This window comes from Hirundo rustica, chromosome 2, assembly GCF_015227805.2.
Source record: "Hirundo rustica isolate bHirRus1 chromosome 2, bHirRus1.pri.v3, whole genome shotgun sequence".
Classification (NCBI taxonomy): Eukaryota; Metazoa; Chordata; class Aves; order Passeriformes; family Hirundinidae; genus Hirundo; species Hirundo rustica.
This window is the reverse complement of record NC_053451.1, coordinates 86,204,349-86,228,404: the sequence shown is the minus strand read 5'-3', so window position 1 is coordinate 86,228,404 and position 24,056 is coordinate 86,204,349. Positions and strand designations below refer to the sequence as shown.

The 24,056-nt window shown below is 36.4% G+C and overlaps 1 protein-coding gene across 2 annotated transcripts in view; it reads left to right on the top strand.

The window, feature by feature from the left end:
• Window positions 1-22,539, top strand: part of LOC120749699 (gamma-aminobutyric acid receptor subunit gamma-3-like) — a 101,430-nt gene extending 78,891 nt beyond the window's left edge. The window contains exon 4 of one of the 2 annotated variants that reach the window (XM_040057384.1): window positions 22,491-22,539. In XM_040057384.1, coding sequence (XP_039913318.1) covers window positions 22,491-22,496 — 6 coding nt within the window. In that variant the 3' untranslated portion in view covers window positions 22,497-22,539. Of the gene's footprint in view, window positions 1-16,392; window positions 16,567-22,490 lie in introns of those variants that run through there. The other variant, XM_040057381.1, reaches the window with a different exon arrangement.
• Window positions 22,540-24,056: the final 1,517 nt, after the last annotated feature.

Here is a 24,056-nt window from a genome sequence, read left to right as displayed (position 1 = left end):
AGTGGCCAGTGCAAAGGCACACAAATCTGTGTCTGTGTGTGTTTGTTCTTTGAGATGGCATGGTGAAGCATCCAGTCCTTTACAGAGTCCTTTACTATTACCTGTGAATCTATGATTTCAAGAGGAACAGGCACACTGAACTAAAATTAGGGCTGTAGTTAAACGTGTACTGATTTGAAACTTAAAGCTAATGTGCTGTGCAAGTAACAGTACCCCAGTGAAACCACGACTCTTTCTTTACAAATGCGTTCACACAGTTCAGTAAGAATATCTACATCTTTATCATAGGCAATCCACTTTTAGAATTATTTTCTCTAGCGGTAGATTTTTGTAATATGCTCATTGCTGGAGAATACGTACTCATTGTAGATCTTGACACTGCTTCTGGACTCTGTCCTAACACAGTGGGTGTGCTCTGCTACTGTGCAAACTTGCTGTGGTGGATGAAGAACTGCTTAGTATCTTGAGGTCCTCTTTTAAAATTGTGCATTTCACACTCCTCACCTGTCCCATGTATGTCTCAATGCCATTCATATCTTACAAAGATAAATAGAAGCTGTAAAGCACTGGTATCTGTGTTCCAAATCAGTGACAGAATCTGATTGGTATTAAGCTCCTGCTCCTCCTGTTCGAGAATTCCAGGTTAGGGTGTGTAACTGGAGACTCTTGCTCTGGATTGACATGGAAACAGAAGGAAACAGGGAAGCAAGCGTCTTTGCTTTTGTTTTTGCTGCTGCTGCAGCTGCAGACCAGAATTTTCCATTCTTAGGTAAAGGTGACTAGAATAAGAAAACCCTCTGAAAACACTGTGGTGAAAGCATTCTGGACCCAGTTTAAGGAGATGTTTACTAAACTGGGAGATCTGTGATAATCAGTGAATAACACGGTGTGTGACATTGTAGTATTTTTATTCTGCTTTTGTGTGTCTGATTTTCTTACTGCTACTCTTCTTTCTGCACCATACTGTAAACAGATATGTGCTACTAGAAGGTTATAATGAATGTTTCTTGGCTATCCAGTGCTTTACAAACAGGAAAGGATGTCAACAGAAAAAGCCTGAAGTATTAACTCAATAAGGAAAAAATGTTACAGTAGTTCGCTCTTTGTCCATTCTATCTTAATATTAATTTGTGTCCTTTATAGATAAAGCCTCTGGATTTATCAGATCCCTGAACTCTTAGTAAAAAAAAATACCTTTAAAGATGGGTGTTTCAAAATTATTGCTGCTTCTTGTTTTGAAGATGTATTAGATATTTTGTCACCTTATCTCTGGTGAACTACAAGTATGTTCTATGAAAAAAAAAATGCTGGAACTTTTGCCAGGCTCAGAATCCTGAAAGTGAGAGGAGAGGATGATTTCTGTTATAAAAAGCAGTGCCACACTTTCCAAAATGCTCTCCAAATTCCTTGTTTAATTACACATTTCTCATATGTGTTTCAGTTTTGGAAAAAAGTAAAAATTGCATATGTAGTGTACTTATTAGTCATTCTAATTGAGGTAAAAATTCAAGCTCTTTTTGGAGATATTTTCCCCCCTGAAATTTGTAAACATAGTTTGGAACTGTTTTAAAACTCTTTTGGTGTCTGAATGGTAAGCTCACTGTAATGTAGTGCATTAAACCCAGGAGAGATTATTCAATTGTTATGGGATGCTGGAAAGGCAAACAAAAGTCAAGGAAATAGTATGCATTATGATAGAAGTATTTGAAAATTAGTTTGAAGAGAGGACATGTTTTCATCTCTATCCTCTACAGCAAGCAGTAGAAAAATGCCTCATCCTCCTGTAGACAATATGAAATCCATTGATGTGGAAAGTAGCAAAGGCAGAAAATTGAATATGTCATAGGTTGTAACAGAGTGAAGTTCAAACAGTCTGTTTGGATAATAGACTGCCATAAATGCATCAATGGAAAACATGCCAGCTGAAATTACAGAGGATTTTCTTAGTCTGAGAAATGTGTGTTCCAAAGATTGTTTTTGGTCTAATGTTTTCTATTCCAGGAAGACTTAGGTGGTGAATTCAAACTATATTTGCAGTTCCATCACAACTTTAGAATATTTAGAATGGGATATTCAGACAGGTGCTTTCTCTTTTTTGTGTGTTATTCCTGTCCTTTCTGTCTTTCTGACCTTTTTTCTGTCTTTGAGCATTTCTTTCTTTATTTTTAATGTCCCCTTTCTTATCAGATTTTTTTTTTTTTTTAATGCTTCAGAAAGATTATTTGGAAGGGTCTGGAAAGTGTGATAAAATGGTGATAAGGAAAACTGATCTTTGGTCTCTAAATACTGCTAGAAGACATAAATAAATTAAATTGATTGATTTTTAAAGAACAATTGCAGGATTACTGGTTTTGGGGTTTTTTTGGTGAGGTAGATACACCTACCACCACCCCCCAAAAATGCACATGCACACAGATTCATGCACACATAGGAGTCAAGTTCCTCCTTATGGATTAAGATGGCTTTTAATGCAGGTACACCAAATCTTCAGGCAGGCTAGTGGAAATCATCAGAAACTATGGGAATGAGATTCAGCGACTTAAAAAGAAGATGAGACAAAGCTTGTGATGTTATATATGAATTCAATGGCCACTGCATTTGGTTTGTTAGGGTATTAATCTACTTCCCTAGATAAAATACTGGGCGGAAGGCCTGGGGAGGGTCTGGCTGAGGTAGCTTGAGGTGCTTTCCCATTGTGAGGAAGGGCTGCGCCTTGGATCAAGCAGGGCCCTGTGGAGGACCTCCATCCTTGGGAAGGTGGCTCAGCACTTGCAGTGATGCCCTTTGGTAGTGCTGCGTTGCAAGGGTCTGCATGCCTGTCCTGCGTCATGAGGAGGCACCAAGTTACAGCTGTGGTTGCTGTGACCTTTTTCATGTAATGTAGCAGAACAGGGTCTTTGGTTTAGGCTGTGACAAGTTAAAGGCATTACTGAAGTGGATGGCAATTCATTTCACTTTGACTTCCAGCCTGCCATCAGCTAATAATGTTTTTTTCACTAATGATTTGGTGGGAATGATTTCTTTTTTTTATAATACCTGTTGTGATATATGTCCTAAAGTTAATTCGTGTTAAAAGATATAAAATGTAATACCATCCCTATAAGTATAAGTTTTGTTTTAATCCAATATGCTATGAGTTAACTCAGAAGAAAGCAGCTCAGTAAAAGTACAGGAATTTCTCTTGCCTGAAAAGACGGGGGGGGGGGGACGACGGGACGGGACGACGACACGAGACAAAACATGATTAGAATTACCAGGAGGAAGACACAAACATGCCTCTGCTGGGAATCATTAAAAAGGAATGTAACATATGTCCTAAAGTTAATTCATGTTAATAGAATATAAACTGTAATACAAACTGTATAAGTTCTGTATAAACTAGCATGTTGGAAGTTAAGTTTTGTTTAAAATAGCATTTTGTGAGTTAACTCGGGGGAAAGTGGCTTAATAAAATACAAGAATTTCTCTAGCCTGAAAAGGTATAGGAGGGACACGAGGAAAGCTTGATTAGAACTACCAGAAAGGAGGACAGAAGACTGTCACTGCCAGGAATCGTTGAAAAGAAACAAAAGGCAACGGAAAACGGGGATGATAGCCCGGAGGACCCGATGATTGTATCAGATCCGTATCTGGATGGTCTCCGTCTGGAATTAACCTCTCCACACCACACCTGGACCCAACCATTAACAGCATTGTCCTCCTCCGCTGATCCATTCAGACTCTTAGAACTGAAACCTGCATGTTTAATGAAGATGCCCCGGAGGGAGGACCGTCGACATCCCGAGCCTCTCTCCGCAATCCAGTGTATAAAAAGAGACTGCTGCAAACCAAAAATGTGAACTTAGGGATAACAGACTGGCAGAGTGTGTTATCGTTGTTCACCCAGCAGCGACCCTGGGCTTGACGCTGTCCTTTTAATTGTGGCTGTCCGAGACTGTCATTTTGTCTCTCAATAAAATTCCAAATTTTGATTTATCGAATTTGGTCCATCTCATTTATAACACCTGTCATTCAGAAGCATCCCAAAGTGATCTATAGCCTAATTTACTTATTAGTCAGAAATTGCTTCTTTCACTAGTAAAATGCAGCTTTGGATGAAAGCTGGGAACTGTGTGCTACAGCTCAGAATCTACCTGCTAGAGATAGATGGGGAATAGAAGTAGTTCTTAGTAAGATCATTGTATCATAGAATATTTTGGATGCACAATGTAAATACTTAAACTTACAGATTTACTTTTAATTAAAGAAGAGTGGGAATTTTGATTTCTTTTCATCAGACTATGAGATCTTTATGTTAGTAGGAAATGATCAAACAAGAAGCCATCTATACAATTGTGAAAAGTTTATAGAGAAACATAGAAAAGAGCTCTTCTATGGCCTGGGTTCGGAAGAGGAAGGGACTGCAAGTTTCTTGATCAGTTTCTTGTGAGGGCCTTCTGCACAGACAGAAGTGTGATCTCATGCGGAATATAGGTAGATTTGTATATGTTTGTGTTGGGGGTTAGGTTTAGTTTTGTGGGGTTTTTTTCTTTCCCTATAGAATTCCCCCCCCCCCCAATAAGTTGCTAAGATACTAAATACTGATGCTTAAAGGGTACTTGACCCACGCAAAAGAAGTGTCGAGGGTGGGGGAAGATCACTTAAGTTTGAGGGGAGGGAAAGGCTCAGGGGCTCCGGGAGCTGAGGGTGCCCTCCTCCTGCTCCCGGCACCGGAGAGGCCGGTCAGGCGATGGCTGGCTGCGTGGAGTCCACTGTTAACAGAGGGGTCTGGTCCTGGGAATTCTTCACCATCAATCATCTGCTGGAGCGCCCAGGAATTCAGAGCTCTTCGCCTGCCCTGCTGGAGCTGGGTCAGCCTGGGTCCAGCCGTCGCAGCTTCTCCAGCCCTGCTCACTTTGCCTGCCGGGACACCCCCTGCCTGCCGGGACACCCCACCGTTTCCAACCTTCAGCACCGGAGTTTCCACCGTTTCAGCTTGGTGCTCTTGGGGTCCCAAGAGATCAGACTGCCCGGGGCTTGTGAGACAAAGCCCCTCGGGGTTCTTGGTTCTGTTTATTATTATTGTTATTTCTGTAGTTGTTGTTGTTTGTTTGTCCTGTTATATTTACTAGTAAAGGACTGTTATTCCTTTCCCCATAGCTCTGACTGAAAAGCCTCTTTAATCTTCTAAATTATAATAACTTGGAGGGAAAGGATTGGAGTTCCCCATTCCTAGAGAGGCTCCGCCTCTCCCTAGCAGATACCTGTCTTTTCAAACCAAGACAGTTTGCTTTGATTTAAATGCTCATTTTTATTTCACCAGGTTTTTTTGATACAAATATTCCAAGATTTTTATATAATGTTCTGATGAATGAAGAACCTTGATGTTCCTTTTTCACATGTAGTCACAGAATTGTGGGATGGCTGAGTCTGTAAGGACCCTCTTAAGATCACTTTAGTCCCATCCCTTCCACAGGGCATGGTAAACCAGGGCATGTTATCCAGGCCCATGTCCAGCTGGACTTTTTAATATATCCACAAACAGGTACTCCACAAGCTTTTTGGGCAGTCAGTTCTGATAATTGACAACTACTACAGTAAAAATGTGTTTTCTTCTATTCAGATGGAATTTCAACATCTCCATACAGGGTGAAAAAAACATGTTAAGTGCAATATTCCTTTAGAAAGTTGAAATGATTACTCCTTATCTAAGAAAGGTCAACTGAATTCAAAGGATTTTTTTTCCTTTTTAGTTAAACCTGAAAGTCTTTTTTGTATGGATTCAAAAAGTCGTTTGAAGAAATAAGAATAAAAACTTCATGGGAAGTATTTTAGACAGGATTTCAATTTTTCAAGAATTGAACTCAAACAAGAGTAGCTTAAAACACTGTAAGATCAAAATAAATTCTGGTATTGGCAAATTATTCACTCTACAGCAGGATAACAAACGAAACCAACAGTGTTCATATGTGGAGTCTTCTCTGAGAAATGAAGAGCAACATTGATAAAATCATTACTGTTTGGATGCTGGCTAACCTTATCAAGTTATAAGTGTGTTTATAAGCCTGCTGAACTACTTTGAAAGTACTAGGAACCTAATAGAATGTTTTCTTCTATGTTGTGATCTCCTGGGAGGGAGCCTTTGCAGGGCTTTTGCAAAGGGATCCACTTATTTAGTTGTCTGAAAACACATTATGGATGTTAAATGCAGCTATCGAGTGTTTAAATCCTGCTTTGTATGAATTTTATTTTTCAACTGCCCTTCACACAGTAGTAGAAGTCTGTTTGGGATATTGTGTCTCCTTGAAACATCTGGTTTTGGCACCAGTGAAAATAATACTGAAAGTAATCTTCAATGAGCCCTTGATTTCACACTGCAGCCAAGTGAAAGAGCACATGGCAAGGTGTGTGGTAGGAAATCATGTTACATTACGTGATGGAGAATGAGAAGAAATCTCATCACAGAGTATTCAATATCTATGTCAAGGGAAAAGCCACATCTGACAATCCTACATCTGAATGAATCCAGAGTTTTGGATTAGTGCTATTTCATTTCTGTGTCTTTAGACAGCACTCTTTCAAATTTAATTACCTGCACTTAGGCTATGGTGGTTTAATCCCAGCAGGCAACTAAGCCCCACACAGCCGTTCACTCACCTCAGTGGGATGAGGAAGGAATGGGTAGGGTAAAAGTGAGAAAACTTCTGGGTTGAGATCACGGCAGTTTAATAGGTAAAGCAAAAATTACGCATGCAAACAAAGCAAAATAAGAAATTCATTCACCAGTTCTCAGGGCCATTCCCAGGAAAGCAGGGCTCCATCATGCCTACTGGACTTGCTGACCAATGCACAGGTGGTCCCTGAGTAGCGATCAGCATCTGTTGCTAGCTGAAGTCTATTTATTTCATAGATCTATTATTTAGTAAATATATTTACTAAATAAATATATAATTTGTGTAAATCTATTTATTTTTTAAAATATATATCATATTAACAAAAGGTTTCCATATAGTATATGTACTTTTTTTATTTAGTGTTTACCCAGGTTTTGAAATTATGAAATGGAAGATAGATTAGCTTAAAGAAACATTCAAACCTCCACACCATCTGGAACGAATCTGGAATTTGTTGGTTTTACCCTTCTAGAATGTTGTTTTTATTTTGCTCTTAAAACTTGCTCAAGGAGAATCTGACCTTTTTAGAGAAATGGATTATGTTTAGAAATCTCAACCAGTATTCAGATGCTCTAATAATTCCAATTGTTAAAAAACATTTTGGAAATATTGACCCTTCTGTAATGCACTGTCAACTGTAGGAGCCGCAAGACTTCCTACTGACTTACAGCTGAAGTTGCACAAAATTATGCATTATGCTGATCTTCATTATCATATTTTATGTGGGTGTTTTTCCCCCATCAAGAACTCCAAGTAAATAGCCAAAATAAGACAATTTTGAAAACAATGCATGAAGGTCTTTGGAGTACATGTTTTATATTTATAAGTAACTAAAAGCTTCTTCTGAACTGTTATATAATATGAAAATCTCCTGACTAAGGAAGCAAACCAGATTAAACATTTCTAAGGTATTTTTCAGTAACATTTAAAAATGGGATCCTGTTCCAAATGATGCAATAAAGAATATGAAGCTACATCTTCTAGAACATGAATTTTAATATCTTTGTAAAGTTTTGATGTTGCAGTTTCAAATCGTGATTTGCTTTGAACACTGATTGTTTTTACCTGGTCCTGAAGGATGCTATTGTGTTACTCTTATGGGGACTTTTAACAGCGGTATCAGAGAGAAACAATGCAAGTCTGGGAGGAGAAAAATAAGTTTTCAAAACAATTGTTTAGAAGAGACCTTTGTGATCTCAGCAGTATTTAAAATCTTGTATTATTTATTCTCCTTGTTCAAATGTATTTCTCGACACTCCAGGCCAGCATGATATATGTGAGTATACTCTGGAAAAAGGAAAAAATAAAAATAGGGGAGTTCCGAACTAAACCTGGAGCTCTAAACCAAGAATTGCAACACCCCCTCACACTAAGTCTTCACCAAGGCTCTGGAATCTGTGTAAGACAGTTCTACAGTGAAATACTTTCAGTGATCATCAGCAGGGTGTTTTTTACACAAAAATTTCCAAAGTCAGTGAGCAAAATCAGTGGGAGGAGGGACAGGTGGAGCTCCTGTTGGAAGCTTATAGAGAGGGTATCCTGTTAGTTTTGTCTTAAAATGGGTACTTTCCTTACCTCCTCTGCTTTCCACCCTTAGCACAAGAGATGTGACTGAAAAAAAAAAAACAACACCCCCCCCCCACAAAAAAAAAACAAAAAACCAGCTTTGAAAATAAAACTTGTTTAAAATGAACTAGGAATGGCATTGAAAGCATATGCTACACACCTACTCTGTAGAAGTTCAGTGTTTATAGGTTCCCAGACTGCTCCATTTGCCATGCCATTACCGTGCCTTCAGTGATGACTAACATCTGTCGTGTGTTTATTTTCCCTGTACCCCAAGGGAACAACTGTGTGCAGTGAAATATATATTTTTGGTTTATTTTATTAAATTTATCCTGCCTAAATTTACTGTAAGTTTGTTATATGAAGAAGGGTCAAAAAATATTCTTTGAAACTGAAAACTCAAGTCATTACTGCCTTTAGTTCTCTGAAAGATCTCCCTATGACCTTCAGCTATCCCTGGAGGAAGATCATTTTTGTCGAGGACAAACCTTTAACTTCAGGGTAGACAGTTGAATTAAAAGTTTAAGCTAAAAAATACGTATTTGTATCAAATATTGTAATGTTCAGTGAAATGATTGTTAACAGCCCAAATACTCTAGCCAAGAGAATTGAAAAGACAGGATCACATGATAACTCAAATAAGGTTCATATAAATACAACCCCTAATATAACTAAACTCCATAGTACGCTAAAAAGAAGCAGAAGGAAAAGGAAAAAAAACCAATAATGTTAGAAAAGCAGTCCTAAAACATCTCCAAAATACTTCATTCACCTCTATATAAATGGAACATTATCTTCTAAAGTTTTGGTTTTGAACAGTATTTGGTGTTCAAAAGAAACAATAATGTATTCCATTGGAAAATTTTCAGTACACAAATAACTAAGTAAATTTATAAACATACTTTTAAATACCTGTTTTCAAAGAGAAGTAGATAAAAGCAACTAAATCATTGTAATGAGATTAAAAGGCAAAGCCCTCAGGAAGGCTGTTTATAATGCATTCTGCAAAGAGCAGGACTTTCTTTAAAGGATTAGCATATGCTGTAATTCTGGTGAAACTAAAAAAATATTGCTGCTGAAAAACTAATGGGTAAAATTCTATATGAGATATAAATTATAACAAAGCAGCTAAACTGACAGAGTAACATCTTAATTTCTCCAGGCTTCATTAAACAAGCATTAAAAACCTCTTAACACAGATTGGCAGAAATAATTTAAAAAAAAAAAAGGTTCCTGTTCAAATAAGTGAAATCACATCCTCATAAACCCTTGAGGTGATACAACTTATGATACAAAATGGAGGCTTTCTGGTTCTTTTCAGGAGAACTCATTTGTACAGCACCAATGGTAGTTTGGGAGGTATGAAGTAGAGAGAGATTTCTCTTTTAAATTAATATGGATTAAGACCCATGCCTGGGGGAAGGAAGAAAGGTGGCAGGCAAACCACAGTAGTTGTGTTGCTGTGTCTGTCACTGAAGTGTAACTCTAAGAGCGGCATTACCTACTCTCAATCTTGGTTGCTTCTGGAAATCTCTTGGTGTGTGCAGTCCAGCCTTCAATAACTCTCAAATAAAAGACTTTAGCAGAGGAGATGAAAGAAAACATTCAAGAAGCTCCAAAGTGTCCTCCAAGCATTTCCATGTGCTATTCACACTGATTATCTTCATTACTATTATGCTGGTACAAAAATAAAAAGAAACAAGATGAGTTATGTTTCTGAACCCAAGTGAGTTGCCCAGCTCCAGGAGCACACTATTTACTCCTGCTGTAGTAAATACTTACCCCAGACTCAACAGAAGCTTTTCCACTGACTCTGACTTTTTCCACTGACTTTTCCACTGACTGATGCTCTTTGCATGGGGCATAGAAAGCACAGGGGCTGGGCTACTAAATTTCCTTGTTTTTCAACTGGAAACAACTCTATTCTGGGTTTAATGCTGCTCAAAGACTACATTATCATATATCAGCACATTTTTTAATACAGCTTTGATTATACTTAGTGACCCCAAGTTTTCAGTAATCCTCAAGAAATGAGCCTGAAGATGTGCTTGGAGCATCAGACAGCATTAAATGTGTGCTCCCATGCCACTGGGATTTGAGTGCTGAGCAACATAGGGACCGCTGACATTGTTAACTGACAAGTGTTAGCTAAGAGGAAACCTGACATGGGCTGAAATGAGCCAGAGCACAAGGTGATACCTTTAGTAAATACTTGATGAGCATGAGCTCCATGAAGTTACTTTCTTCTTGATTGTTTATCTGTGTAGTAACATCACTGTAACATCATGAGTTTTGCCGGGGATGTATTGTCATTGTTTAGGTCTTGCATTACCAGAGTCTTCCACTTCAGCTGCATGCAGTCCACATCCAAGGCAATCCCTCTGCAGCTAATGGAATAAAACAGTCTTCCAGAACATAAAGCACTTCGTAGTCTCTGGTTTTTCTATCAGTTCAAAGATTATTTATGGTCTAATTTTTTTTTTTTTTTAAAATACATGCATTCATCCCTTTTTGCTAACATCAGTATGCTACTGCAGTCATATTTGAAGCTTGCCACCTATCTGGTTGCATTAATTTGTCCTTCTCCTGCCAGTACCAAATCTGTTTAATTTGCCAGGTGCATTAAGAAGCACTTCAAAGAAGCCTTTTTTCTTTTTTTTTCCAAAGGATCCTTTTGAGTCTTTATAAATACGAAGCTTTTAAATTGTAGACTTTGCACATAAAAATACATTTACAGAGTGCCTAATCTTTATCTTTGCACCCTTCAGCGTACTTCGCTATCATTGTTGAGGCATGTACAAATAGGCTGCCTTAGATGTAGTATTTTCTTGGGTTATTAACCTCTGTCATTGAATCTCTCTCCGTTGTTTCGCAGCAGATTATAGCATAGCATAGAAAATAGAAAAATATGTTTATAGATATAGATATAGATATATATATAAATAATATAAATATAAATATATTGATTGCAGTAGAAAAACAGCCCCACTTATCCTTCAAAATGTAGTTGGCTTATGTTTGGAAAGGAAAGGCCTAAAGATTATTTTTGTCTGAAAGGTTCATCAGAGATCTCATTCTTCTATTAGAAACATAAGAAATTTGTAATAATATATTATAAATTTGGGTTGTATTTTGTTCCCATCCCACAGGATTTTCATGAAAATGGACCCGTATTCATGTGGGGTTTTTTAATATGGTATTATTGAAATGAGGCATCATTTTAAAACAGCAGTGGTCTAAGCAATGAGAGAACTTAACAAAATGTGAAGAATTGGTTATTTCCTTCTACCTCACTTCAACCCTTTTCAGCTATGAAAGGGTTTAACAAATTTACTTCAGCACTTTTTAATTTTCCCTTTTTAAGATGGAAAGGAATAAAAAGAAACAAAAAGGATGGTCTGGACTGGTCATACTATATTTCACTTTAATGGTACATTCAGTTTTAGATTAAAGAAAATCCAAGAATACTAGATTCTTGATATAATAATGGTCTCTCTTATTTCTGTTGCATGAAATAGAAGGAGTGTCCAGTTATTGGAAGAGCACAAACTCCTGCTGAGTGACTGAACCACCTAAAGAGCTCTTCATTCTATATCCCTCCTGATACAAGGGCTACTTAACTGAACTGTCCCGTAATCCTCAGAATAGTGAACAGATTTTTCCTCTTTCCTCTCCTTGGCTCACGGAGACTCCTGTATCAAGACTGCACAAAGAGCAAATACCCTTGGAAAGAAATTTAGTGGGAATAGGAGCTCTCACAACTTCATCCAGAACCACCCTTCTCGGCCTAGTGACTTTTTAGTTTTGTGGATTTGGATGTGGTGCTCTGCTTTCAGTGTTACGACTGTCATCAAGACTGTTGTATTTCAGGAGGGGCCCAAGCTCGCTTCAAGATTCTGTCCTATGTGAGAGTGAGTGCTGCTGCTTTGTGATGTTTCAGACTAATGTGAAGATGTGGCACACCAAGAGAAAGTAGGGATCTGTATTTTCAAGTGACTCATTTGGTAATGTCAGTCCAGCAAATATGACTCTAAATAGTATTTGTAGGTGGGATGTCCAGATCACCAAATTTTTCACTCTGATTCCGTTCCAGGTGAATATAGGCAGCTGCTGAACTTGCCATAGACAGGGGTACATATTCAAGGTAGATGTACTAATCAGTCAGAAGAACTGTGTAGTTTCTTTATGATCTGAGTTAGGTTTGGCTTGTAGATATTTATAAGTGTAAAAACCCCCAAAACTTAATGGAGAATAGTATGTGCCTATATCATGGTAGAATTCACATTGATTTAAATAATTAATGAACCATTACTTTGTCACTTTTCAGTAAATGAAAATTCAGTATGTGTATTTTCACTTTTTTTTTTCCTATATTTATAAGTTAGTTACAAGAATTGTATGTGGGGGCAGTTAGAAGTGAGAGAGTTAGCTTAGAAAATCATGGAAACCCATTATTTTAAAAATGGTGTCTACCAAGCCTAGAAGATACTAAAGAAATTAAATTAATGGTTATCCTTCAAAACTACTGCTGTGGAATAAAAAATTAACGATAGATGAATATGGTTTGCACATAAAGGCCTTTATAAATAGATCAGAGATGCAGGAAGGAAAGGAAGGAAACTATAATAGCTCAAGGAAAAAAAATGCAATGGTTTTTGCTGTTTTGCTTAGCAAGTGAAAGCACAGCCTTGACAAATTTGTCTGTGAATATTTACACACTTTGAAAAATATTTTCGAAGGCATTCAGTTATTGTTGAGTGATGCAACATAATTTAGACTAAACAGAGTGAAACAATCAAAAACAGGGAAGATGTGCCATGAATAAGGCTTCTAGCAAATAAAACTGGTGTAAAATCTACTGTGAACTCTACGTATGGATGTGTAACCTATCTGGCTCCTAAGAGATTGGTTACTACTATGCTTTGATCTCCACAGCAGTGGAGACTCCAAGTAAGAGGATTTCAAACTGAGAAGATGTGTTCTGCATGGAGCTCAATATGATTCTGGAGCCTTTGTAGTATTAGTATTATAGTATTAGCATTAGCATTAGTATTAGTATTATTAGTATTAGTATCAATATTAGTGGTAGTATTAGTATATAAGGAATATTAAAATTATCCCAAGTACAGTTTCTTTTAAAAGAACTGAAGGGAAAATCACCAACTTTTTTTGATGACATGAAATAAAATACTAAACACTTGTTATGTTCATACTCATACATATATTGCTTAGGAGTCAGGAAGAGAATGCATATACAAGTAGGACAAATCACACCCCACACTGTGCAACACAATTTTTCAAAGTGCATTTTGCTTTCTTGTTTTTCTCAAATAAGTGCTGCCTTGTTGCACAATGCCAGAAGCCATTTGCAAGGAATGGGCAGAACTTGGCAGGATTTGACCCAGGGGAGGAGAGATTGCAGAACTGATTTCAGTGCAAACCTTGGTATCACAATGAGAAGACTCAGTGATGTTAAATGTTCCCAGCCAGAGAAATTGAAACTATTTCATTACAGTTAAGACACTGGCTTTACAAACAGTGCATAAAAGGCAGGTGGTCTCACAGTAGTTGTGATGAGAAATAAAAAGATCCAATCTCAAAAGGGCTTTTTTTTTTTTTTTTTTAATTTTATTTTTTTACTGTAGCCACCCTTGAGAGTCATAATGGGATCTCCTGTGCTAGATCTTTTGAAAGTGTTTTTAGAAGCAGGTGGCAATTTAAAGAGAATAAAGCTGCCAAAATGTTCTGATTCTTTGGCTGCTGATTATTATCTGATACAGAGTCACCGGAAGTCTCTGGGCAGTCATAAGGACTTCTGATGCTGTTCCTCTATGCTTTTCTAGAGGTAATGCTGTTGTCAAGCCATGAAATGCACAGAAATATTCATGTCACATAAAGCTGCTGATGGGACCGTACATGAATGAGTGACTTGTAGTCCGAGTCTGTAAGGATCTGTGCATTTCTCTAAACTTTGAGCCATAGTGATGAGAGTGCTGCCAGTGACTGAGCTGTGTTTTATTTGAAGTGGAACATTATGTCATATTGGATATTACCTAGATAAGAGATGAACCCATTCTTGTTTTGCAAGAATGGGTTGTTGAATTGCTTTTGAGGTCAAAGAAGATGTGAGGAAGTGGGCTGAATTTTTTGATTCCTTTTACTGAAAATAAGTGCCCCAGTAGATTGAGCTTGTTGCCCAAGATCCACAATTGCTTGTTGTTAAGATCCACAATCAGTGCTCCCAGTTAATTTAGACCTGGGACTTCTGAATCACTTTGTGCTAATTGAAAGGAGAATGTTGGGTTTAGGTTTTGTGACTTGTTTGGCTATTTATTATTTTCTGGAGGCTGTTTAGTACAGCTCATGTCTGCATATTTGCAAGGAGAACACTAAGGAATTGAGGAAATTGTAAAAAGCAAAAGAAAGGGATGCAGTTGCACTGTCACATTAGCAAACAGCATGGCTTTCAACAGGCACTGAGGGAGGGAGCATTTGCTAATGTTAGGATAATTTTTAAGACAGCATGTAATTTTACAATTGACAATTCGAGGTGAAACAGTGAACACAAATAAGTCTGGTTCAGAAAACAAAACTACAACGACCTAGTGGGGTTTCAGTGCCTCTTGACAAAAACAACTGTGACAGGACTTGTCAGCTCTGTAAAGAAACCAATTCAAAAATGACTACTTGAGCATTTTAGCAAAGAGGAATATCTGTTGGAAACACATATGTATTTCAAAAATGTTAAAAGGTTTTCCAGTTGCCAGGAATGACAATTAAATTAAGCTGTGAAGGAGTATCTTCTGCCTTTAATGACCCCATTCAGAGTTAATTGTGACTGGACTGTCTTGTTTTGTGGTGGGATTGTGACTACAGTGTTCAGTAAAGACAGCAGGAAAAAAGTCTGCTTTTCATCTTGACATCAGTTTTTCTGATGTTTTCCTTCCCTGTTTTTTATAGAAATTGGGTGTGTGTTTCAATTTGGCTATCTGTTTTGCTAGCAGCAGCTTTTTATGAATGTGATACAATGTCAGGCATTTCACACTGAATGTACTTTGCATATGCTATGCCCTTGAATTGAGGCTCCTATCCTTCCCCTAAGAAACAGGGGAACCTCATGTTCTGAAACAGTCTTTTCAGGACACTTGAAAGGCTTTTGATTTTGCATGGACTCTTTCCTCCCTCCTTTCTCTTATTTCTTTTTTCATAGCCGTCAATGCCACAGTGCTCCAATGAGTATTTCTAAAAATGAAACCAGCAAATTACAGTCCTTGGTTTACCACAGTGTCGCAAACTGTTATTAGCAGTCTCTAATGGTTTTGCAAGCCATGAGGTAGCTTAAGTCCACAGAACTGTATTGTTCCTTTTCAGTGCTCCCAGTCACCCTATATTTTAACTTTTTTTAAAAATCCTTACTTGCTGCTTGAAAACACTCAGACTTGTTTCCAGCAATGAATTAACATCCTGTCTATCCTTCCAATGATTTTCCAAAGAATATATGGGTTAGAGGATAAATAACCCCCAGAACATGCTGTTGTTAGAGCCCAAGCAAAATTTCAGCAACACGTGCCTGCTGAAGTTTAGTGCTCCCCTTCACACACGGAATGACATATCAGCAATGCATTCCTTCCCTTGCCTCACCCTATAAATCCAATCCTCTTTGTTAGAGAGTGTGATGAGCTAGCCAAGTGCTGGGGCTGTGCTTGGAAGGGTTTCAGAGCCATAGGAGCTATCCATGGGTGTTGCATTCCAGTTCAAGTATCCCAAGATTTTAACACCTGTTTTATATGCATCTCACACACACCTAGAGATCTTGCTGTTTCCACATCTCATCTACCATCAGCTGGCAAGGACTACCAGAGTAATTTTAGGAGGGCAAACAGTTAAATACTGCTGGCATTGACTGTACTGATCAGTAAAAAAGGGCATGACACTGACATTCCTGCCTTGAAAATTGTTCTGCTTTACTTACCGTAACTCCCATGGCCTAAGCCCTCTTTCAGTATTCGATTTACGTTGTCTTTTTAATCTGAAACTTTATTTTCTTTGTCAAAATTTGCACTTCTGCAGCTATGGTCATTGCCCTGATGCCATGACCCTTACAGGTACCTCACTAGCTTCTTTTAGTTCCTTTTTCAAATTAAAGGCTTTTTAATTTTTTTTTTTTTTTCAGGAGAAACTTTGGATCTGCGGGTCCTCAACACATATACCTGTGTATTTATAATGATATGAAGTACTTTTTGTTTTTGTAAGAGCCAGGTTTATAGACTAGTCCTTCTTCCAAGCTTTTCCATAGACAATGCTCAGTCTGCTGATGAGACTCATCCTGTATTTTGGTAAATGTGGATATCCAACAAAAGGCAACTTAATCCACTATCTGGCCAGGTAGCTTCAAATATTTTGGTGTCAAAGTCCCTTTGTAGATCAAGGACTAATTCTCAATTAGACAGAGACTGTAGAAATTAAAATGTAAATTGGGATGCATTTGGAAAAACAAACTGTAGTCTTTTTAAAACTAGCTTTTATTGGATCAAAAATTTAATATGTAATGAGTAGCTTTTTTTGGTTTTTTTTATTCTTATTAGTCCTTACTAGTAGGAAAAATGAGAAGTGAGTGATAAAATGTTGCAATATAGCAAACATTAGACAATCTTTTTTTCCTTAAGAGCTTTTCAAGTAGCCTTATTCCAAGAGGGCACTGTAAAATATGCCTTTTATCAATGTGTTATTCTACAATTCTCAGAATATATTTCTTTAGAAACAGAACTTAATGATAAAAATTGGAGAGCAGAAGCTTCCACTGTCATTGCTTCTTGAATTGTGCCAATATTTTTTGTTGTAACACAGTAAAAATGGCTTTTCTTTGGAAAGTCCACATTAGTACCCAGTGGTGGCATTAGCTATGTAACACTTAATAAAATTTCAGAATTTGACTTGAGAACATTTTGAGTTCTTTAATGCGACGTTTTATGAATGCTATATTCTGATTGTAATTTTTTTTTGCTGTTTTTTTTTTAGCAGTGGATTCATATCTATCACCACATATAAATACACTTCTGTATAGATACTAAGTAGCAACATAGGGTTGTAGTAAAATAATAGAATTGATACAAGTAGACTTTTTCTATTGTTACTAATGAAACATTATTAACTAGAACATATGAATTTCATTATAACTATGTATATATTACATATTAATATACTAAATTCTGCTATTAATTAATAAATGAAAGTAATGGTTATGTGATTCAATTAGCTATGTATCAGTTGGTGTATATCTAAAGCAAAGAGATAATTCCTAAGTCTGTGACTTGAATACCCAAATGTTTAAGTTCTAATGGGTATTAGAGTATAGGATGTAATTTAGTTTGAATGAGCATCTCTTACCATCATATTTTTATTCCAGAGAATCAACCAATTGACTACTTCCCTTTAGCATGAATGATTCTTGGTAGAACATAGTAAGACTACCAGTATGAATTTAGCAAAACTCAAAGGCTACACAGTAACAGCAAAGATTATTTGATCACAGTCCTGATTAGACAAAAAAAAGAGATCTGAATGTTGATGAATGGCTTTATATTAATTTGAGAATGCCAAAAAAAGCAATTGTATCCATCTAATATATTAAAAGCCACTTAGCCTTAAAACCTTAAATTTAAAATTAGATTACTACAATAATCTCACTATGGTTGTTTAAAATGCAGAAATTATGAAGCTTGACATACTTATTTAAGTGGTTTAGAGTAGAAAATACAATTTACTAAATCTCAAAAAGTGTGCTTAAGATATTTTGCAATTAGGAAGGCATCACCAAGATCACAACAATTATTATTTAAATTCTCTCTAGATTGTGTGTAAGGATTATATTTGCAACTCTAAGTATTAATCATATATATAAAGACAAACAAGACATAGTTTTGTGAAACTCAGGCGAGGAGTCATTGCAGCCCGATATCTGAATCTGCCTGAAAAAATAGTGCAGCATATTTGACTTAAACATTTTTATTTGTAGACTTTTTCCCCTTAGGATTTTTGCATTAAATTCTTTAACAATTTGACTCCAGTGCAGAAGAACTTCCTTCAGCAGGGCATCCTGAAGCATACTGAAATTAGTTTCTGGCTGCTTACTTAGTATTTAAAATACCACCAAAGAGGAAATAATTTTTCTCTTGGTTTGATTTTGTTAGATCATTACGATATGTGATTTTGGTTTTCTTCAATCTGTTCTGATTTCCCTTGTGTTCTCCTTCATTCTGTTGCCTTTTTTAATCATTCATAAATTAATAGTAATTTTCAAGTTGTGTGAGTTCCTTTCTCTTACATATCTGGTCTTCAAAAAGAATTATGATGGTGCTGGGTAGAAAAGAAGAGATTTGACATTTCCTCACAAAATGTATTGGATATCAGATGTGATGTGCTAGACCTGGTGATTACTTCAAAACCTTTTTTGTCTTTGTCATAGAAGAAAAGTGTTCAGTATCTACTCACCTTGAGTACACACATGAATGGAGATAAAAAATCACACACAAAACTTCCGTGTTTACATGTGGAATTGTGTGATTACTACTGGATCAAAATTGTTAATGAATATTTTCCAGCAAATGTGTCTTCTTCCATTTATCTGGAGTATTGTGCAGTCATGGTCACGGAAATACAATAGATCTTAATTTTCATCATGATTATACTTCTCTAGCAGGATAGCTTGTCTCAATAATTTGAGAAGTTGGAAATGTCTTACAGTTCCATGTATTCATTTGTAGCTTCATGTTCTTCACTCTGTGCCACACTGAAGTTGACTCAGTTCTGTTCCTACCTTCCTCTATCCTGCTGTAATTTATCTCTGTTTAGACAGCAAGGGAGCCAGGCACTTCTGTAGGCAAGAACCTGGAAAAGCCATCAGAATACATTTGAATGTAATACGATTTTTTTTTCGAAGAGCTTAGGATAACTTCTAGAAGTGTAATTGGATGTACTCACACACATGAATACATGTCTTATTATATTTTAATTATATGCACAATTTCCCCAATGATTTATGTATTGATGTGCAAAAATATTCAGGGTGGGAATTTCTGAAAATATAGACAGATTCCTTTGTTGCTCAGTGATGTGCATTTTCTAAACAGCCAGTTTTTTGCTGGAAAGCTGTTTCTACAAACTAGTAAGTACCTAGAAAAGAAAAAGTTATGTTAGGCTGAAATGAAAGCTCATGATAGTCTTTGCACAATATCTCCTACTGCTTATGTACCAGAGAATGTAAAATTACAAGCAGTTTTCAAAGCTCAGAGATTTAATTTTCTAGAACTGATAGCTTTAAAAGCTTAGTTTATAGCAATCCACTTTTAACCAAGGCTGCCTACTTGGTTACAGAAATAAATTTATCAGTGACTCCTTTCAAGGAGAACAATGTTGCAGTGGCAATGTTTTTTTGGTTTGTTGTTGTTGTTGATTTTTTTTTTTTTTTATCCTTCAGTGAATGACAATTGCTGGTTATGAGAGGGGGAACTCTTCAATAATATTTACAGTGCAATGCATTTTATTGCTTACATGGTAGGAGAGAAATATCTAGTATTCTTATTTTAGTTTTATATTTCATTTTAAACCAATCTTACCTAGATACCATTGGTAATATCATCAGATATTCTATCCCCTCTACTCTCCTTCAATTGTTGCTTTTTTCTGAAGAGTGGCAGAAAAATCCAGGTTTTGAGTGGAAATTAGATCAAGGCAAGGAGTTAGCTCATTTCCCTTTCCTTTTCTTTACAGTTGCTTCAAGCTTTGAGACCTCAGTTGACAGGACAACACTGGACCTATACATCTTCACAGTCCTGATCCCCAGGTCATCTTAAACAAGAGACCTGGGCCCACAGATACAATCCTACTTGCTTTTACAGATTTTCTGGATGTGTCCTTTTTTTTTTCATTTCATCTGATTAATAGTCAGGATGTTGTTGCAGGTTACATTTGGAGGCCAGGTCCATATAGTGGTTCTTAAATTAAACTCTCTAAAGATGCCAAAGATCATATACCTCCTTCTGAACATCTCATATCTGTGTGCATGGGTACAGGTTCTAGAATCTTGAAAAATATTAAGTTTTTTAGAACTTTCCCCCCATTCATTTAACCTTTACATTGAGACTAGTCAGCATACTGGTGTCGTGGAAATGTTGATGCTGCTGAGGAATGTTTAAGGTAGAAACAGGTGGTGGTGGAAGTTTTTCAGGAAATAAATTGTTAAGTTTTTCCTGCTATAATCTTTCAGAACAAAGGTAAGTTTAGAGAAAGTTCAAGAAAAGCAATGTTCCTACAGTAGTGTATGCCTATGAAAGCATTTTTACTTATATTTATCTGTATAAAAGAAAAGAAAAAATAGAATAACAAGGCACTTAAATGAGAAGGCTCTTGACGTTGTGTGTCATGACAACTCTCAGAATAACTGCAATTGATTCATGGCTTTTCAGATTTGTGTACAGATATTTTCTTTTTTAATCAGAAATCCAAAAATTTTGATGTTAGTACAATGATCCCAATCCCACAAATGTTGTCTGTATGCTTCTGAAATTGAAAATTTGACTACCTCCATTTAAGTCCACCGAACTGCTCATGATAAATTACTCACAAGTATGTAGAAGCAGAAGCATGCTAAAGTCTAAGTTGCCAGGACAAAAAAAGCTGTTGGGATAATATTTTGACTGAGTAGAGACCAAAGACAAGTTCATTTGAGAGGCAGAGCCTGTCATTATCTTGTCAGTGTGGGAAGAACTTAATCCACAGTAATCCCTTATACAGTTTTTATGAGCCAGAGCAGATGCTGCACACTTGAGAATAAACGAGTCACACTGTGGCTACTGCTCCCAGTAGTAGTTTTAGTTTTGAGATGAATGGTTGGCACAAAATGCTCCTCCACAAATGAATACTGAGGTCACTGGGGACCCTTTTTGGAGGCCAGGACCTTGTGCAGAGTGGAAAGGATGGGTATTCTTCCTGAGGAAATTAATGGACATTGCAGATACATCCTGTGACTGCAGTCTATAATTCAATGCACCAATTTATATATTTATATATAACTTCCTGTGAAACCAATTCAACTTGGTTTTACAGGAATTTATATATAAATATAAAGGTCTGCATATGCTCTCACTGTGCATATGTAAACTTCAAATATGCTCTTTTCTCTTTTACCTTTGTTTTTGCTTTTAGGTTTTTTTCCCCCCTTGTTTTATAAAAGTGATACTTTCAAGATCTATAAAGGGCTTTGGAAATAGTGATGGGAATTATGTTTCTGCCATGATATAATTAAGTAATTTTGTCCGCTACATCTGTGCGATCTATGTTGAGATTTTGTTTGCAGAATCCAAATACTTCATAGTCTTCAAAAAAACATTGTTTTATTCAATGTTCTGTAATAAATATTTATATCTCTTGAAAATTAACTACAAAAGCAGGTAAACTTGAGATATGATAGTCTCTCTTCAATACAAACAAAAGAAAACAGGTATCTTCTGCTTCCTTTATAATTAAGCATCCCCTTTTTAAAAAACCATTTGGACTTTAAAAAAAAAATTATTACTTATGAAATGCATGCTTAGGTTTTGACCAATTCAGCCAATATTTAGAAGAGTAAAGATATTCTCATCTGTTATATCAACAGCAATTAGAGTGTTATTTGTTCAGGTAGTGGCAACAAAAATTGAAGCAACAGAGCTTTGTGTTTGTAATAGAACAAGTTTTCTGAAAGTCCTGCAATATTTAGATACTGGAGTCTGGTTACTGGATACAAGGAGTCTGGTTTCTCTGCTGTTTACTTTTTTTTTTTTTTTTTTTTTTTTTTTTTTTTTTTTTTTTTTTTTTTTTTTCTTTTTTTCTTCCAGGCTACAAAATTGCTCCTTTAATATTTTGACAATCAACACAAATGAAAGTGGTATAAGTAGCTCAAGGAGGTCTTTTAAGCCTTGGCTTTCTTTTTTGACTGGATTATCTTTAATAATTCAAATCTGTGTAGCTTTTATATAGCTTGGTATGAATCTGAGAATCCTGTTGGGACTGAAGTGTTTAGAAACTTTGTCAATTACTTTTTAAAAATTCTCGAATGCAGGAGGGGGCTTCTCTTTTTGCCCCCTGTAAACACGAATTATGTCCATAGCCTAAAGAGCAGGTGCTTGCATGACTCCCATATTTCTTTTGTGTCAGCCACTCTGACCACCCTGGTCATGTCTTAAGCCTTTATCTGATGGTTGAATTTCCTTTTAATTATTTTTTTTTTTTTAGCTATAAACGTTCAGATCATGAGGCTCTTTTGCCAGACCTTCAATACCTGCTGTGCTGTACAGCCTGGAAAAGGTAAATCTGAGGTTGTGGGAGGAGTATCTCCACATATTCCTTGATTTCTCTCACATACTGTTAATGAGGGAAAGGAGGTGAATTAGCTTTTTTACGGATTAAAAGCGAGTATTTATTTCTAGGGCTGGGGGTAACACTGCCCATTTCCTTGCAGGTTGCATGGTATGAATAAATTAGTGTCTACAAGCCTTCTGTCAAGTGACAGCTAACCTTATGTTTCCTAACTTTGGGAATGTTTTTGGTGCTGCAATCTCACAGTTATTTCCAAAGAAAAAACAGCATTGACTTTTATTGCCTTCATATACTCTTTTGCCTAGTATATGTTCATTCTTACAGAATGGATTGATAGACCACAAGTAAGCACCAAATTAATTTCTCACTTGCAATATTGACCAAACTATTAGTTTCTGTTACATATGGATGTCGGCTACCTGTTCCGAATAAAAAACTCCCAAACCCAAAATATTTGCCTGTAGAAAATTTCTTGTTTAATTTCTTACCCTTTGTGGTGAGGATGTTGGACCTATTCTGCCTAAAACTTTTTTTCTGCATAGGTCAGCAGTCCTATAACAATTTAATCTCTTTTATCCCAGAACTTTGCTTGGTATCAAAATGCTTTTTTTTTCTCCTGTTGCTTTAGCTTCTGATCAAGGATAAAATATTTTAAAAGCCCCAAACTGTGCTGTGCATATAGCACTTTATATTATGCTACAGGTGTCAGAGAAGGGGATTTGTCTCAAATGCTTCATTAATATAAAAGTGTACTCTGGTTTGCCTTTTACACAATTTCATTTGATTTTTCTACAGTAGTAATTTCATTTAGGTTTTCTTCCAACAAGTGTCAGCTGCAGGCAGATTTTTAGCATCCATTTGTTCAAATCAATTCAAGTAAGAGCAACAAAGTATTTTTATCTTAGTGGTTAGTCAGCAAAGTAAGGCTACTTCTCTTTCACAGTTCTACAAAAACTCCTTGTCAAAAATAAGTAGATTGAGCATCTCTGAGGTTAGTTTACCCTTTGGTTGAGGATGGAACAGCATATGCTACTTCCAACCCCTAGCATGCCTTGCATAAACCCTTCCTAACTAGTCTTATAAGCGTAAATTTTATGCTTCTATGCTTTTATGCTCTCTGCTTCTGCCGCAGTTCTTTTAGTTGGAATATGAAATAAGTTCCTAATGACTGTACTGTTAGCTATACTGTTAGCTAAATCTAGGTAAAAATTAGCTGGGAACAAATCCCAGGAAGTATACAAATAAATATTAAGGAATAGAAGCTTACTTTTCCTTCTCTGACTTTGTGTTTTATTAATATTCAAGAGTTACAAATAGAACTAGTCAGCACACAGTTTCAATGTAGCTATGATAGTTAATATGTGGTACTCTTTCTTTTAAACATTGAAGTTTTCTTCTTTTTTTTTTTTTTTTTTTTTTTTTTCCAAATAGTAAAAAAAAATCTCAGAATGGTGTCAAATCTAACAACATTTGGAGGGAGCA